The 18,423-nt window shown below is 45.1% G+C and overlaps 1 protein-coding gene across 2 annotated transcripts in view; it reads right to left on the bottom strand.

Annotated features, from left to right (window-relative positions):
• Positions 1 to 150: 150 nt before the first annotated feature.
• CUBN (cubilin) overlaps positions 151 to 18,423 on the bottom strand; it is a 290,819-nt gene continuing 272,546 nt past the window's right edge. For both annotated transcript variants that reach the window (XM_021675689.2, XM_021675690.2), the window contains 7 exons: positions 15,803 to 15,965; positions 15,249 to 15,454; positions 12,340 to 12,487; positions 11,135 to 11,316; positions 7,416 to 7,581; positions 4,799 to 5,034; positions 151 to 1,239 (listed from right to left, as the gene is read on the bottom strand). In XM_021675689.2, the coding sequence (XP_021531364.2) occupies positions 1,132 to 1,239; positions 4,799 to 5,034; positions 7,416 to 7,581; positions 11,135 to 11,316; positions 12,340 to 12,487; positions 15,249 to 15,454; positions 15,803 to 15,965 (1,209 nt within the window). In that variant the 3' untranslated portion in view covers positions 151 to 1,131. The remainder of the gene's footprint in view (positions 1,240 to 4,798; positions 5,035 to 7,415; positions 7,582 to 11,134; positions 11,317 to 12,339; positions 12,488 to 15,248; positions 15,455 to 15,802; positions 15,966 to 18,423) is intronic.

The raw sequence follows: 18,423 nt of genomic DNA, 5'->3' as shown, positions 1-18,423 counted from the left end.
AGGCAGCTTGGCTCTAGAATTGATGCTCTGGAAGACTCATCTATATATATTATTAAATTCTTTGCCAAAATGCAAAAATTAAACTAGAAAATTTAGATATGCCCCATAGTGAAAGACAGTTTTAATAAGTCAAAAACTAATGCAGCATAAGTGTGTACAATTCAGTAATGTTTATTATCCCTAATTGAACATTCACATGAAATTTGTACTTCTATATTATCATTAACTTTTGTTGTTCTTGTTGTCATTTTTGAGACAGGGTCTCAGTCTGTTGCCCAGGCTGGAGTACAGTGGTTCACAGGGTTTCACTGTAGCCTTTACCTACTGGGCTCAGGTGATCCTCCTGCTTCAGCCTCCTGTGTAGCTGGAACCACAGGTGCGTGCCACCATGCCCAGCTAATTTTTTGATTTTTTTGTAGAACTTACATCTCACTTTGTTGCCCAGGCTGGTCTCAAACTCCTCGGTTCAAGCAATCCTCCCGCCATGGCCTCCCAAAGTGCTGGGATTACAGGTGTGAGCCACTGCCCCTGACTATTATTATTAACTGTTAAAAATGTACATCACATATGCCATAATCATTTCCAAGTTTTTCAAAGTTTTTTTAAATTTCAGCTTGAAATAGAATGAAATGCACACTCAAGAAGCTATATTCTATGTTCAAGAAAATGTACAAATATTGATTCTTTCTTTTTTTTTTTGAGATGGAATCTCATTCTGTCACCCAGGCTGGAGTGCAGTGGTGTGATCTCGGCTCACTGCAACCTCTGCCTCCCAGGTTCAACCAATTATCCTGCCTCAGCCTCTTGAATAGCTGGGATTACAGGCTCCCAGCACCAAGCCTGGCTAATTCTTGTATTTTTAGTAGAGACAGGGTTTCACCATGTTGTCCAGGCTGGTCTCAAACTCTTGACCTCAGGTGATCCACCCGCCTCGGCCTCCCAAACTGCTGAGATTACAGGCATGAGCCACTGCACCCAGCCTACAAATATTGATTCTAGCCATGGTTTGGAGAAAACCATAAAAGTTCAGCTTATTCTCCGTGGCATAGGCGGGGTGGTGTATAAAATGGTAGAGTCCTGTCCAGCATGCTGCAGAGGGAAAATGCTGAATGAACCTGAGTTGTTACCCACTTAGCTGTCCCAAGTTAATCGGAATGCAGACGGATGCCGTGCGTAATCAGCATGAAATATGATGAAGACCTGATTTGAGGAAGCCACGAAGGGAGCTATGCTGGTGTCCTAAAATTGAAAAAACAAAAAACAGTATCAAATTATATATTTCACATATGTGAACGTTTTTCTAGAAATGTTAGCCTAGTAACAAAGTACCACATATAGAAACCTTTTAGAATTTACGGTGAACCTGCATGTATTTCTTGAAGTAACCTTGCAAAGAATGAATGCAAACGCTTTACAAAGGAATATTTCTGGGTGTGGGGAGTTAAGGGAAAATAAGGAAGGACTGCTAACGGGTACAGCGTTTCTTTTGGCGGATAATGAAAGTGTCCCAAAATTGGCTGTGCTGATAATGGCCACACAACTCTGTGAATCTACTAAAAACCACTGAATTGTGTACTTTCAGGAGGTGAATTGTATGGTATGTAAATTTTATCTCAATAAAATAAATTTTATCTCAAAAAACTTGAACTTTTTATTCAAGTTCTTACTGCGAATTTATTTTTTTTGAAAGAAACATATGTAATTAAAATGATCATAGTAAGTAAAATATACTGTTTTCATCTTCAGTGTTTATTGTTTCCCCCTGGGGATTTATTTTCAAATACTTCTGTGGAACAGTGCGTGTCTCTGTGCGTGTTGAGGGGATAGATGGGTCCCCGTTTTCTCTCACTTTCTATTCATTCATTTGGCAAATATTGATCAACGCACTGCCACACGCAGGTATTGTTTTTAATACTAGGGATATTAAGAAATGAGCAAAACAGGCAAAAAGCTCTGCTCTCATGACACTTAAACATTACTGGGCTTTCCTGCCTCAGCCCTACTCCAAAATCATCAAAACACAGACTTATTTCCAAGACACTCACTTATTCAAGTGAGTGTAGATTTTTTCTCTAAGAGACATATCAAGGTATATACAACATTTTTATTCCTATGCACATCTACTTTTTACTTCCATTTTAATCTGCTTCCAAATTTCAACACCTTCTTTTATATTGACAAACTAGTATGTACAGTCAACAGAAGTTTCGGAATCTCCTTTGATTCTCCTTGTGTTTCCCGTTATTCTTTCATGTGCTAGATGTTCATATTCTGTAGCTGCAAGGGATACAGGATTTCCCTGTGAACAATGGTATTTACCATAACATGAAATATCCCCGAATCAGGGGATGGTCTGTATATTAGCAAAATAAGGAGCTACTTCTGCATGTAAAGTGTATTGTATGTATATAAATATTATGTTTACATTTTACATACATATTTACATGCAAAAGTTGAACTGTATACTTGAGTATATATACAAAAGTTGTATACTTTTGTAATAAGTATACAGTTCAACTTTTGTATGTATGTAAACGTGCATGTAAATATGTATGTAGAATGTAAAACTTACAAAAAGTTTTAAGTATGTAAATATTAGCAAAATAAGAGCTTCCTCTCTATGTAAATTGACTTTATGTTTTATACTTATGCTTTACATTTTTTCATTTATGTTTAACATTTATAAAGGGTTAAAAAAATCAAAAAACAATTACACGTAAAATTATATCCACATTTATAAAGCAAAATGTAAAACTGGGAAAATACTGTAAACACCAACAGGTAAAAAAATTGATGTATCTTGCTATAGATTTCAACTTAACGTGGCATGGAATTAAATGGCAGTCACTTTTCTTAGTGACTCGGTTTTCTTTTATCAGCAAAGTCCAGGATATACTTGTTCTTTCCATCTTATGAGATTGTCACTGTGGGGATCAAATGGGGTTGTATGTTTGCAAGACACTGAAAACCATGCACGTGCACGCACACACACACAGTCTACCAATATAAAGTCATGGTACTGTTACAATTGTCTCTTTTCCTCCCTTTTGAAATGTTTGTAAATTTCAGTTCAGTGTCTAAGAGCTGGTTAGCTTCTAAATCTGATGTGTTGCAGATTTACTGGGGTCTCTGTGGGCCTTCTGTGCATCACTGAGATACAGTGTCTGCTGGTCCTGTGATCACCATTTCTCACCAAGTAATGTAACTGTTTGTATAAAGACATCACTACCAAAAGGTTTATTAAGTGTTGTCTGTAGTTGGGAAAAGTTCAAGAGACCTAAACGTCTACTTAAAGGGGTTTTGTTAAATAAATTAGGCTGTACTCATGCAATGGAATACTCTCCAAACATTAGCTACAATGCACCAGTGTTTTATTGATATAAGATATTAATGATATATTGGTAAGTGGAAAAAAAATCAAATAGTAAAAAATATACATGTATATGCAAATATGTTCAAAGAAAGCTATTAAGAATATATGAGAATGGCCAGGGTTTTAGAAAAATTAGTCTATTTTCTGGTACTTCTGAAAATAGCATTTATCAGTTTTATAAATAGTTATATTTTAAAAACCATCTAGATTTCCAGCTGATACAGTTCTCTGTCTAGTTTGATTACATAGCCTTAAGTGATTAAAGAGCAGAAAAATTAGAAACAGATACCTGCTTGCCAGCAGCCACTTTTCACTTACTTACTCTCTTGTTTTTTGAGATGGAGTCTGGTTCTGTTGCCCGGGCTGGAGTGCAGTGGCGCATCTCGGCTGCACCCTCTGCCTCCCAGGTTCAAGCGATTCTCCTGCCTTAGCCTCCGGAGTAGCTGGGATTACAGGCATGTGCAACTATGCCGGCTAATTTTTGTATCCCAAAGTGTTGGGATTACAGGTGTGAGCCCTTACTCTCTTTAAGTATCTACTTGCACATAAAATGAGAGGATCATGCCTGCAATATTGAATCAATGTCAGATTCTGAGTTGTTTAGGGAAGACATCAGAGCTTTACATAAACAAGTGCCACTATTAGTCACCATTTCTTCAAAGAATTCCTGAAACTTTGAGCAAGAAGTAGATAAAATAGAGGCAGGTATCTAAATTTTCTAGTTTTATTTATGCCGAAATAAATTTGGGTATTCAACCCTAGGCAGAGCACTGGCATCACAGTGGAAGCTTTTAAAAAACAGCATGCTGTGGCTCCTCCCTGGGAAATCCTGATTCAGTGGGTTTCGGTGGGAAATGGAAGTCTTACCTAAGTAACTCCACAGGTGATTCTGACACAGAGCTGACTTTGGTAACTATTAATAGTAATTTAATGCAATGTCCACCAGATGGCACTGATGCTTTCAGAATAGAAAGGCAAGTCAGAAAACTGCTCAATTTATTAAGGCTGTGCTTCCTACTCTGCATGTGTCTGCCTTTAAAAGTCTACACAAGGCCGGGCAGGGTGGCTCACACCTGTAATCCCAGCACTTTGGGAGGCCGAGGCAGGCAGATCACCTGAGGTCAGGAGTTCCACGACCAGCCTGGCCAACATGGTGAAACCCCGTCTCTACTAAAAACTACAAAAATTAGCCAGGCATGGTGGCAGGCACCTGTAATCCCAGCTACTCAGGAGGCTGAGGCAGAAGAATCGCCTGAACCTGGGAGGCAGAGGTTGCAGGGAGCCGAGATCACACCACTGCACTCCAGCCTGGGCTACAAGAGCAAGACTGTCTCAAGGGGGAAAAAAAAAAAAAAAAAAAGGCTACACATTTAAGTGACTCTCTTTATCTAAAAATAACATGGGAATATAAAATGTTTTACTCACGCCTCCACAGTATGGTCCAGAGGATGGAGAGCTGGTGTTGGGCCCATCATGGAGTGTGAGATAGTTCTGGACACAGTCTCCTGGATCGTCAATGCTGATGAAGTAAAAGTTGACGGTGACAAGCCTTCCAGCAGGAGCCACGAGGGCCCACTCGCAGTGCGTGTTGTTTGGGTACGTGCCTGGATAGCCGGGGCTGGTGAATGAGCCTCTGTCTCCATAAAGAGTTCCACCACATCCTGCAAGGAAAACAGGGCAGGAAGTTTGATTCCACAGCCTACAAGCCATCCAGTCTGGCTTGCTAGGCAATAAGACTTTATTTTCTTAAGGTACTCAGACTCTTTAAGAACAAAGGAGGCAGAAACCCCTTTCTTTTTTTGTTCCTCTTCTTTCGGCTACACCCTTTCTCCTTCCTTCCACTCTCTTCCCATCGCCACCTCCACCTCTTCCATCCTCAACACACATGCCTCTGCCTGCATCTCACAACCCAGGGACAACTTCCTCCAGGACTGTACTTTGAAAATTGGGAGTTGGCCGGGCATGATGACTCATGCCTGTAATCCCAGCACTTTAGGAGGTGGAGGCAGGCGGATCAAGAGGTCAAGAATTCAAGACCAGCCTGACCAACATGGTGAAACCCCATCTCTACTAAAAATACCAAAATTAGCCGGGCGTGGTGGCGTGCACCTGTAATCCCAGCTACTCAGGAGGCTGAGGCAGGAGAATCGCTTGAACCTGGGAGGCAGAGGTTGCAGTGAGGCAAGATTGCACCATTGCACTCAAGCCTGGGCAACAGAATGAGACTCCATCTCAAAAAAAAAAAAAAAGGGGGGTGGTGAGCAGAATCGAGGTGGGGAAACTTGATAAAGTAACTGTGAGAGAAAATCAAGTTGTCGTCTGTGTGCTTTTGATGGTGTAGAGCTCTCTGCATGCCCCGAGTTGATGATGATGATGTGAGTGAAGCAAAATTAGAAGTAAAAAAAATTTAGCGCTAAACCAAGAGGGAGTGTGTTATTGTAGGAGGTGGCAGGAATGTCTTCATTATAAAAGTGACTTTGTCAGGCTGATAACTGACATACTTAAGGTCGAATGCTTCAAGTTGTGGTATTAATTTCTTCAATTTGTTCGTCTGTATACAAAGGCTGTCATGATTTACATGACATATCTGTGGAGATCCAGATCACCTCCCGGACAGGAAGAAGCTGGCTGGCATAGTTACAGAGCACCTGGCTGGGCTTCTGACCCCCGAGGTCAGGTCCCACCTCCACCTCAGACTAGCAGAACATTTTGGGCAACTCATTAATCTTGGTGGGTTTTTTTTAGATAGAGTCTTGCTCTGTCGCCCAGGCTAGAGTGTAGTGGTGTGATCTCAGCTCACTACAGCCTCTGTCTCCCAGGTTCAAGTGATTCTCCTGTCTCAGCCTCCTGAGAAGCTGGGATTACAGGCATGCACCACCACATTCAGTTAATTTTTGTATTTTTAGTGGAGATGGGATTTCACCGTGTGGGTGGGCCAGGCTGGTCTAGAACTCCTGACCTCAGATGATCCACCCGTCTTGGCCTCCCAGGGATTATAGGCGTGAGGCACTACGCCCAGCCTAACCTTTGTGTTTTACTTCCTCGTGATAAAATTTGAGCATTGGAGGTCATCTTAAAGCTTCCTTTGGGTGCCAAGATTCCATAACCCAGGATTGTCTTAATAGAACCCTTTCTTTGGATATTTAAGTGAGTTCTGTTTATGTTTCTTGTTTTGAAGGCATTTTGGCATTTCCAGACATTTCATAAAGATATTCCTCCTCTCTTGCATTCAATGCATTGACATGACTTAAATTTTCTTTAGCTGTTTGATAAATAGCCAACGAAAAATGTGAGAAGATACTTACTACCCTAAAAAAGCAATTCTCTCCAGACTGCCAAGAAATGCCAGGGCCTGCGAGAAGCATAAATACTTATATATATGCCAGAGTGTGTTCACAAGTTGGATTTTTGGTAAACATTTTTCCTTTAATTCTCAAAAAACCTCTTTGATGGTCAAGCCAAAAGTCAAAAAGCCTAACAAATATGAATTTACAAAGGAATTTTTAAATCTTCATATCTTAAATATGCTTCATAGATGAATGTATATTCTTATATAAACAGAAATAGTGACTAAATACAGAATTTAATGTAAACTGGCTGGGCGTGGTGGCTCACGCCTGTAATCCCAGCACTTTGGGAGGCTGACGTGGGTGGATCACCTGAGGTCAGAGGTTTGAGACCAGCCTGGCCAACATGAGGAAACTCCATCTCTACTGAAAATACAAACGGTAGCTGAGCATGGTGTCATACGCCTGTAATCTCAGCTACTTGGAGGCTGAGGCGGGAGAATCACTTGAACTTGGGAAGCAGAGGTTGCAGTGAGCTGAGATTGCGCCACTGCACTCCAGCTGAGGCAACAGAGTGAGACTCCATCTCAAAAAAAAGTAATCTGTACTTTCATTGTTCAAAATGTCTTTTCTTAACATAAATCAGTCAGGTACACGGGTAGCTAAAAATGTAAGGTTACTTTGCCTTTTTCTATTAAATGCCTTATGTTTTTCTCACCTACGCTGCTTTCCTGTACGAAGTGCGAGTGTCTTACCAGAGGGTGATGAGGTCCAGATGATTTCATATCCATGACTGGAAACGACACTGTCACTCTTAAATCGTAGGTACAGTTCATTGTTTTGAGAGAAGACAGGGTTAGGCAGCAGAGTTCCACAGTACTTGCCCAGTAATGGTGAATTGCTGTTACTTCCATTTCTCACCTTTAGGAAGGAGTCATTCATTATTAAACTTACACTTTCTTCTCTAATGTATATACATTAAAACGTGAGACCATCTGAATGATGACATTTTTCAGAAAAGCTTTGTCTTTTTACCTACTTAAGAATGAAGGGTTTTCTGGAAATACATGCGGATGTCACTTCACTTGCAAAGGGGAAAAACATTTCATGCGTAAATCAAAAAACATTTGCATTTGGATTCAGAAATATCTGTTACAGCAATGAAAACACCAGACTGCTTTTTTATATAATAGTTCGTGCTATGATCCTGCAACCTTTGCTTCTGGGGAAACATTTTGAGGAACGTAGGTAAAGTGAATTTTTAAAAGGTAGGGTAGGTGGGGGCAGTGTTGCCTGCTCTGTTTCCAGTCAACTATTACACCTTTTACATTGTGTGTGTGTGTGCACGCGCATGTGCACATACACACGCTCACGCTCCCACACACATGCGTGGACGTGTCTCCCATTGAAAATTACTTGGCTGTAAAGGGGCTATGAAAAAATACAATGCAGGGTATAATAAAGTTCAGAACAAAAGGAATTTCTGTATGGGAAAAGGACAGAATTACAAATTATACAACTTCTGACTGTTGTTAAATGTGTTTTAAATACACATTCCAAGGCCTTGTTGCTTTTTCGTCTCAACTCATTTTTGAGTAGACACATATAAAAACAGGAAGTGAGTTGGTATTTTGTGGGGAGAGAGAAGCACACAGTGAATTCAACCACTTTCTGTCCTCCAGCCTGGTCCTACCCTGCATTCACAGCCAGCCCTACTTCCAGGAGGGCGCTCGACGCTTCTTAAGGAAACGTTACAGAGGCAATGTATGTTGGAACCAGCCTGACATGTAGAAATGCTGATTTTCCTGATCTATGTATTCAAAATCTTGCAGGTTCCTCTGTTCCTTTTATAATTCCATGATTTAAAATTTGGTTAACTGCTGGTATCTTAAGTCACAGAGTTAAGACAGTCTAATCTTGCTGGGCTGTGCTGATCAGGTGAGGTTCCTTTCAGCTCTATGTAGTATATAGCCCATGGGAGAGAATAATGCTTGTCTAGTGCTTTGGGTATTATTCTGCTAAGTGTTTAAACAAAGTAGCCAGTTATCCACTAGTAGATGAGAGGGCTGCCATATTTAAGACCTGCCAGTACAATACCCTTGCATTTGGGTGTTTTCCCCTTGGGGTCCTCTTTTAAAATGCCATTACTCTGAGAGCAGCAGCAAGATACTAATTTCCATGGACACTGCCAACAACTTGTCTTATTCACTTTTCTCTTCTCTGAACAGGACCACCAAGAGCAGCGGCCATCTCTGGGACATCAGAGGATCCTGGAAAAGTAGATGAAGGTGTGAAAACAATCGCAGATCCCAAGCATGGTCTAGCGCTCGGCCTTTGCTTGGTAGTAACACAGTCAGAATCCTCAGTCAGACATTTCCGTTCCCACCACAGTTCACACGAATGGAATGCTGAGGCTTCCTGGTACAGCTGCCAAGAAACTATGCCCACAGTCTTCCCACTGAGAGCCAGACGGAGCTATGTTTTACAAGCCTAAGCTGTGGTTTCCTTTCTTTGCTTAGGGGACAGGAAGTTTCAGATCCATTCTTTGGAGCAATGAAGGACAGCTAGGAGGAGGAGTTCTCTCTCTCCGTGGCTGGAAAGCAAGGCTTTGCTTCCCAGCGTCTATCAGGCAAATGGCAAATGTTGACTCTGGTCAATAATGGTTCATTCAAGCTGGAGTGAGTGAGTTAGCTGCACTGTGACTCCAGCCTAACGGGATTATTCCGTCGTTCCTCCAGATCCCACTCCCCTCATTCTTTCTGCTTTACACTTCATATAAATATCTGGACCTCCGTGGTGGGGGTGGGGAACATAGGTCTGAGTTGAATAACCTGATTGGCACAAAGAATACTGTATTTGCTTCTTCATTTCCTCCCTGCTACATACACCTTTCGGTTTCCTATCGTGGCGAGTATTCCTTTAGAAAAGGCATGAGCTTCTTCTGAGTGTTATTTATAGCACTATATGTTAAGGCTATTGATTAATAAAGGATTTAGATGAATTTCAAAGGAGAGAGCTTTCCAGGATGATAAAACTCCACATCAGGAATCATGTTGAAGCTAAACCCATAAGCAAAGATCACGTGCTGGTACACCATTCCTCGCCAGGCCAGGCAGAAGGTGACACAGCCCTAGATGCCAAATCAGAAGACGGGGTTGCAGGAGAGAAAAGAAAGAAGTCCCTTGCTGCTACGAAGCAGATATTTCTTGGGAACAAAGGCAGCAACTACCAAGAAACTAGCAGCTGAACAGAAGCCCACTGGGGAGAATCCTCACACAGAAGGAGAGAGACCTGCTGCATACACCCGTCCATTCGTTTACGCTACAGAGATCAAATCATCGTGGGCAGCTTATTTTGAATGAAGACCTGATCAAAGAGGCAATGAGAAAAAATAATAATAAATAAAACTCCAGATCAGGTGTAGAGGAGCAAAGTTTTTGGAAACCTTACTGAAAACTCTTATGTGGTCAAACAGCCAATTTAGCGAGCGTCAGGATGAGGTTAAGATTTAAATTTCACTCTTAGGTTCCACTTGAGTTTATTTCCTAAGGATGAATACATTTTCAACAGAGCTTGCAGAGGTCACAACCCCGTGAGCTCTGGGGTTTTTCTGGCAAAACACAGGTGCTGAGTTCCACACCCTGGGTCTGCATCAGATGAGGCTTATTCAGAATATCTCCCGCCTATGAGGGATGATGTTCGTGTTCCTTCTCACATGCCCAACGCAGGCAATGGGGCAGGAAGAGCACAGAGGGGGCTCATCGGGGACAGCGGAGGATCCCAAAGGTTCAGGCCCACGAGGGGCATGGCTCTGTGTGCTGCAGGGCAAGGAGGGCTTCTCTCAGTGTAACCTGGGGGTGGAGGGTGGGTGATGGAGAATGGGCGAACAGCAAAGTCACTTCCGTATCCAAATCAGAGCTCTGGGGTTGTGGTGGAGAAAGGACAGAGCACACCTCCTGCGGCCAGGGAGCGCTTATTCAAGGAAACACTGGTCTTCAGAGGATGTTGAAAATGCCCCAAATTTACTGCAGCAGTCAGGGACATTAGGTGAGCTATTTGGTATCATTCAGTTTCATTTTACAGAATCATGATATTGTTCTTAGACTTCCTTCTGATCCTTTTAGCTCTCAACTTACATATTGCCGTCCTAAAGAAGTCTTCTAGTTCCCAGACTGAGTTAGGGACCCCTACCCCTGCTGGGCTCAGCTAGTCCTTTCCACACTGTGCTGTAATTGGCTATACCCCATCTGTCCATCCTGCCAGACTAGGAATCTCTTGAGGGCCCCAAGGGTCCCAATTTCCAGTGTCTGGACTGGTATACTGTAAACGTTTAGGGAATGAAAAGGTAATGAATAAATTAATGAAACAAATAAAAATCATATCGTATTAGCAGCACTAGAGAAAAGGTGTAAAATCTTAAGTGATCCATCATCTTTTAAATAATTTGTTTAAATCATATTCAAATGCGTGTTACCTCCAAGAAATCGTTTCTGCATTCAACTGAGTTATCGATGCCAAATGAATGAAAAAAGAGGGAAATGGTGTGGTTCTGGGGGGCCGTGAGAGTAATGGTGCAGTCCATGTCATTGTCATAGTTATCTGGCCATCCAGGGCTCCTCAGGTTGCCAAATGCCTTGTGATAGTCTCTGTTGCAATCTTAGAGGGAAAATATGCATAATTAATGTATGCATTCAAATATTTAGTGCTCTTTCAACTCCACAGGAATCATTCAAAAAGGTCACTACACTTGAACAAACGTTAGGAAAAAGTAATCCAACTTCGTTTTACCTTTGAGATAACTGAGCCCCTGAGCAGCGAAGTGCATTGCACAAGCAGCACACAGGTCATTCACACAAACGCCCCGAGTGAAGTATGACACGGAAGCCTCCTCCTTTCAAGACAAATACTCGGGCATCCTGTGAAGTTTTCTAATCACACTGAGGTGGAAGTGGCTAGCATTCAGACTCTCTTTTAGACAAAGACGCTACCTCCAAGATACAGTTTTGCACAAGGATTTTAAATCCATTGGTGAGTTATTTGTGGCAAATTGTTCTTTACTTTTTTTGGGGGGGGGGTAAAAAAATACCACAAGTACTTTTGTTTGTTTTCACCAAAGGAAGCTTTCATTTGAATCAATTCAAAATAAATATTAAATAAAGTGTTCTGTGAAAATAAACTTCTCAGTGATAGGAATCAGGTAACCCTTTCGAGGCTTTTTGAGTTTTACAAAATAATTTTCTAAGATTTTCAATTGTGTGAAAATACTAAAAACCTCTGAAATATAAACCTTAAATGGATAAATTGTATGATATGAGAATTATATTTTGATAAAGCTTTTGTAAATATATGTATTTCTTACAAATAAATATTTATTCACTGTGGTTAAGAGGATAATTAATAAGATAACTAGTATATTTTTTAAATCAGCTACATAGTCTTTGAAGAAAATGCTAGCATTCTAAGCATCTTGATTAGTATTATGTTCTCTTTCCCTCTTTAGAAATCAACTTTAGTCGTTTGCTAAATTGGGCCTGGGTTCTAGTTAAGAGATGGGTGTGGTTTTTGTTAACAAATCCTAAATACTCACGGGAGTCAATTCTAGTAACAACTGTAATTATTCTAGGAATAATGATAATGATGGCAGCTTTTCTGAATAAAAGATGAAGTTCCAGGACTCACCTGCTATCTGATAGGTGAAACTCATTCTAGAATTTCTGTTTAAAACTCCAGATTTGAAAAGGACAATTGCAGTACTCATAGAAGAATAAAACACTGGCACGGCTGAAGCATTTCTGCCACAGAACTGAATTCTCGAATTTCCATGACCCTGAAATGAAATGGAAGCCAAATCATGTTAGATATAGTTTTAGAAGAGAACAGGCCATAACAGAAATTAAACTGCAAATAAAAGTACGGCTTAAATATTTAACCGTGGAAACCAGCTCTGATGTTGGAAGTGCTGTGCAAGAATACTCACCTTGGCCTTGGAATTGACACACTCGCACCTTGGCGAGGCGGTGCGAGGAGGGGAGGCAAAGTTTCTGCTGAAACCAAAGACACTTCCCTGCTGAAAACAAGACCCCTCCCCCGATGTGAATTCCCAGCTGAGGCCTGTGCCATTGCTCTGAGCACAACTGTGCTACTTGAGAGTTCACTGTGCTTCTCCTCCTGGGACTCTTGCCATCATCCTGAGCTCCACAGGACTAACAACCACCATCGCCCTGATCCAGCCCTTGCTACCCCTTAGCAAATCTAATCCGAGCCTTTGGTTCCACTGGACTTCCCCCAAGCCAGCCAGGGCCTGTCATGAGGTCCCAGTTCTCCTCTGTAACACTTGGGCGGCCCTCATCACCTCTCAAAAGCCAGGAGTAAATACAGTGGAATGCCCATCAGTTCTTGCGTAAAAACAAGTTGTACCAAAGTCAGAGTATGTGTGGCCTCCCTGTCACAGGTATGTCTCTAATATCTGCAGTCCTTAGGAACCTACTGAAAGACCCCACTTGCCTCTGCCTGCAAACTCCTGTTACTGCTCGGGGCTTCCACTCCTCCTCCCCACCGTGTCTTCCTCTTGGTCCTTGTCTAACTTTGCTGTATCCTGTGAACTTTAACTGCGCTGTCAATTATTCTCTGTATACATTCCCTGCCTTTCCACTTTGTGGCCTTAGCAAAACCTGGTTCTCCAGGAGCATCCTGGTAGAGGCCATTCTTTTCCCATGCTCCACAGTTCACTGAGTAGGAAGGATGGGGGCTGCCCTGGGGGGAAGAGAGGGATGCTTCCTCACTGCAGCTTCCATCCTTGCCTCAAAGCTGGTTCTCCTTTGAGGGTCTCTACGTCTGGCCAAAGATAGTCTCACCATTCTCATCACTCTCACTTACTTTTCTCCCGGTTACTTCCCTTCATTTATGAAAGACTCGAGATGTCTCAGCTCATAGTAGTCTCCTGCACCCAATTTCCTTTCTGAACCCTTAGAGGTTCCAGTATTTTTACAGACAAGCCATTAAACACCCTCACTTTGTATTTCTCACCACCAGTGACTTCCATCTCTGCGTCTCTGTTCATCTCCAGTGGCAACTAGCCACCGTCCTCTGTAACGGCCCTACGCATCATTCCTTCATGATCTTCCAATTAGGGCTTCTCTGTCTACTCCCGGATCCCTCAAGAATCCCAGTTCCTCCCAACTCATCAGTCACTGTTTGTCTTTCCTCCCTACCTGCCCAGTCTGAAACCCTGACTTTTTTCCTGTATTCATTCAGTTGAAAACGTTATTCAGTCATGACAAACACTGGGTCTTACTCGAGGCTGTGCTAGCTGCTGTTCTGTTCCAGTCGGTGCTTAGTGCCCTGTAAGTGGCATTCTGTGCCCCACTGAGTGGTCCACCCTGATCCCCATTGTCTTAGCTTCATGAAGCGGGGAAAACTGAAAGAGCTTTAACCAAAAAGGCCTTGTTCCACTTGGCTGTAAGTCCTTCCGGTCAGGGTACCCCTGGGTAACAGGGATTTTGTCCTGAAAACCATTACCAACGGAGGAACGATCATCTAGCATCCTGTCCACCTTTGGAGCTTGGGAGCTCATCTCGGCATCTATGCTTTGTACAAAACTCAGCAAGTCCAGGGCCTGTTCAGCCGCCAGCACATCTCACAGCTCTCCACACTGGAGTCGGACAAACTGGACTTCTCTCTCCCCAGCAAGACCATGTGAGAAACAGGGGACCCCAGACTTATAACGAAGAGGACCCTGAAAACTCAGAAGACAGATGAAACTCTACTAGTCCACCACATGGGGCTTTGAACATCCCATTCTCAGAATGAACTGGGGAGGCTTAGTTGCCCTGCGAACTGCAGAAAGACAATCTAGGTATTCTTAGATGTTCTCCCTGGTATCCATCCTCAGTTCATGGCTGCTCCCTTTACATATGTTCCCTGGATAATCGCATTCTTTTCATTATTTCAATTACCTATCATGATAATGATGATGCACAAAAATCTTTGGGCCTTCAGTCAACATCCCACTCTCAGCTGTCTCCTCAACATCTTATGCCAGGGGAAATTCAGACTCAGCATTTTTAACCTCAAAATGGCTTTTTCCTTTTATCTCTCTGATAGTACCATGAATATAGACCTGTGAGACTGGTACCAAACGGCCTCTTCACCGATTCTCTTGTGTTCTGTGTTGCCCCTTTCAATCCAGTCTATACATAGATCCCACTAACTATACGTATTTCTCCAAGCATTATCCATGGAGCTCTGGTATTGGCACCAAAACACCAGAGAAGTTTGTCAGAAATTCAGATAAATGGGTGTTCTATGGGGAATCAGTCTCTAGGGCGTGCCAAGGAGGATGCACTTTTGAGATGCATCTTAAATGCATTCTTAGGCACAGGCAGCTTTGAGAGCTCCAGACCTACAGGACTGACCAAGTTCAAGCTTCTCGACACCTCTGATTGGAGGGCTTTTGTACAGATGAAAAACACATTAATCTGGAAGTCACTTAGAAAATTATATAATCTTGGCTTCATTACTTCAAGTGTTTTGCCAGTACTGGAGAAAAGGTCACTAGATGCGGCTGCCATTCATCCTATGATTGTTACCTGTGGCAAGTCCTGAAGCTCTAAGTAATTCTGCGTGCAGTCTTGCGAGCTCAGCTGTAACACCCACACAGTGATCTTGACCTGATGATGTGGAGGGGCATCGATGACCCAAGTACAGATGGAAGATGGGACACCTGGGTCTGATGAATTGGGTGATGACATATTTTGTGGGGTCCAAGTTGCATTGTATGTTCCACCACAAGGCACTGGGGAGGGAAGAAAAAGCAACACAGGAGACATTTCATTCATGTCTCATCTCAGGCCATTTTAAAATTCCATCTTCCCTGCCTCCCACCTCAGAGGAGCTATATTTTCATCATTCTATTAAGAATTGGGGGTTTATATCCTTGACTAAAGATTATAGCAAATTTGTGTCACAGATTAAACATAGAGTAATTAACATGGTGTTTAGCCATTGACATTGAGTTTAGATAGTAATTGACATTGAGTTTAGTAATTAACATTGAAACTTCAATATAAGAAGCAGGGCATTCTTTTCAGTACATAAATACATGTGTATTTCATAACATACAAAATGCTTCTTATTTACTCACTGTCCAAGATGGTGTATGTAGCATTAAATCCTTCTCTTTCTAATGATAAGTCACTGACGAATTGAACCGTAAGAAAGTTACCAGAAGAGATAAAAGGAGCAGGTACGGTGGAACCACAGAACGTTCCAGCCAAGTTGGCATTTTCACTATCCCCATCGTATAACTGAGAAGAAAAACACGTCATTACTTCTCCATTATTTACAAAGTAGTTGCATATTTCACAATATTTTTACATGGATGTTCTTAAAGATGGTCTTAATTTAGGAACAGAATTATAATTGGATTGTTTATATTATGACTTTCAGTAAAACCCTGGTATGAGGCTTAACATTTTTTTCCTCTTTGGGAAAGTAATACATGATTTTAAAAAGAATGTGTCATGAGAGTCCATTCACCACCGCTGCCTTACCCTCTGCACCCACCGCTGCCTTACCCTCTGCACCCACCGCTGCCTTACCCTCTGCACCCACCGCTGCCTTACCCTCTGCACCCACCGCTGCCTTACCCGCTGCACCCACCGCTGCCTTACCCTCTGCACCCACCGCTGCCTTACCCGCTGCACCCACCGCTGCCTTACCAGCTGCACCCACCGCTGCCTTACCCTCTGCACCCACCGCTGCCTTACCCTCTGCACCCACCGCTGCCTTACCCTCTGCACCCACCGCTGCCTTGCCGTCTGCACCCACCGCTGCCTTACCCTCTGCACCCACCGCTGCCTTACCCGCTGCACCCACCGCTGCCTTACCCGCTGCACCCACCGCTGCCTTACCCTCTGCACCCACCGCTGCCTTACCCTCTGCACCCACCGCTGCCTTACCCTCTGCACCCACCGCTGCCTTACCCTCTGCACCCACCGCTGCCTTACCCTCTGCACCCACCGCTGCCTTGCCGTCTGCACCCACCGCTGCCTTACCCGCTGCACCCACCGCTGCCTTACCCGCTGCACCCACCGCTGCCTTACCCGCTGCACCCACCGCTGCCTTGCCGTCTGCACCCACCGCTGTCTTACCCTCTGCACCCACCGCTGCCTTACCCGCTGCACCCACCGCTGCCTTACCCGCTGCACCCACCGCTGCCTTACCCTCTGCACCCACCGCTGCCTTACCCTCTGCACCCACCGCTGCCTTACCCTCTGCACCCACCGCTGCCTTACCCGCTGCACCCACCGCTGCCTTACCCGCTGCACCCACCGCTGCCTTACCCTCTGCACCCACCGCTGCCTTACCCGCTGCACCCACCGCTGCCTTACCCTCTGCACCCACCGCTGCCTTACCCTCTGCACCCACCGCTGCCTTACCCTCTGCACCCACCGCTGCCTTGCCCTCTGCACCCACCGCTGCCTTACCCGCTGCACCCACCGCTGCCTTGCCCTCTGCACCCACCGCTGCCTTACCCTCTGCACCCACCGCTGCCTTACCCTCTGCACCCACCGCTGCCTTACCCGCTGCACCCACCGCTGCCTTACCCTCTGCACCCACCGCTGCCTTACCCTCTGCACCCACCGCTGCCTTACCCTCTGCACCCACCGCTGCCTTACCCTCTGCACCCACCGCTGCCTTACCCTCTGCACCCACCGCTGCCTTACCCTCTGCACCCACCGCTGCCTTACCCACTGCACCCACCGCTGCCTTACCCTCTGCACCCACCGCTGCCTTACCCTCTGCACCCACCGCTGCCTTACCCGCTGCACCCACCGCTGCCTTACCCGCTGCACCCACCGCTGCCTTACCCTCTGCACCCACCGCTGCCTTACCCGCTGCACCCACCGCTGCCTTACCCGCTGCACCCACCGCTGCCTTACCCTCTGCACCCACCGCTGCCTTACCCTCTGCACCCACCGCTGCCTTGCCCTCTGCACCCACCGCTGCCTTGCCCTCTGCACCCACCGCTGCCTTACCCTCTGCACCCACCGCTGCCTTACCCTCTGCACCCACCGCTGCCTTACCCTCTGCACCCACCGCTGCCTTACCCACTGCACCCACCGCTGCCTTACCCTCTGCACCCACCGCTGCCTTACCCTCTGCACCCACCGCTGCCTTACCCGCTGCACCCACCGCTGCCTTACCCGCTGCACCCACCGCTGCCTTACCCTCTGCACCCACCGCTGCCTTACCCGCTGCACCCACCGCTGCCTTACCCTCTGCACCCACCGCTGCCTTACCCGCTGCACCCACCGCTGCCTTGCCCTCTGCACCCACCGCTGCCTTACCCTCTGCACCCACCGCTGCCTTACCCACTGCACCCACCGCTGCCTTACCCTCTGCACCCACCGCTGCCTTACCCTCTGCACCCACCGCTGCCTTGCCGTCTGCACCCACCGCTGCCTTGCCGTCTGCACCCACCGCTGCCTTACCCTCTGCACCCACCGCTGCCTTACCCGCTGCACCCACCGCTGCCTTACCCGCTGCACCCACCGCTGCCTTACCCTCTGCACCCACCGCTGCCTTACCCTCTGCACCCACCGCTGCCTTACCCGCTGCACCCACCGCTGCCTTACCCTCTGCACCCACCGCTGCCTTACCCTCTGCACCCACCGCTGCCTTACCCTCTGCACCCACCGCTGCCTTACCCGCTGCACCCACCGCTGCCTTACCCTCTGCACCCACCGCTGCCTTACCCTC

The sequence above is a fragment of the Aotus nancymaae genome, unplaced genomic scaffold (genome assembly GCF_030222135.1).
Source record: "Aotus nancymaae isolate 86718 unplaced genomic scaffold, 86718_ANA_hifiasm-v0.15.2.pri h1tg000077l, whole genome shotgun sequence".
In the NCBI taxonomy this organism is placed as follows: Eukaryota; Metazoa; Chordata; class Mammalia; order Primates; family Aotidae; genus Aotus; species Aotus nancymaae.
The sequence above is the reverse complement of the archived record's forward strand: the minus strand, read 5'-3'. Positions and strand labels throughout refer to the sequence as shown.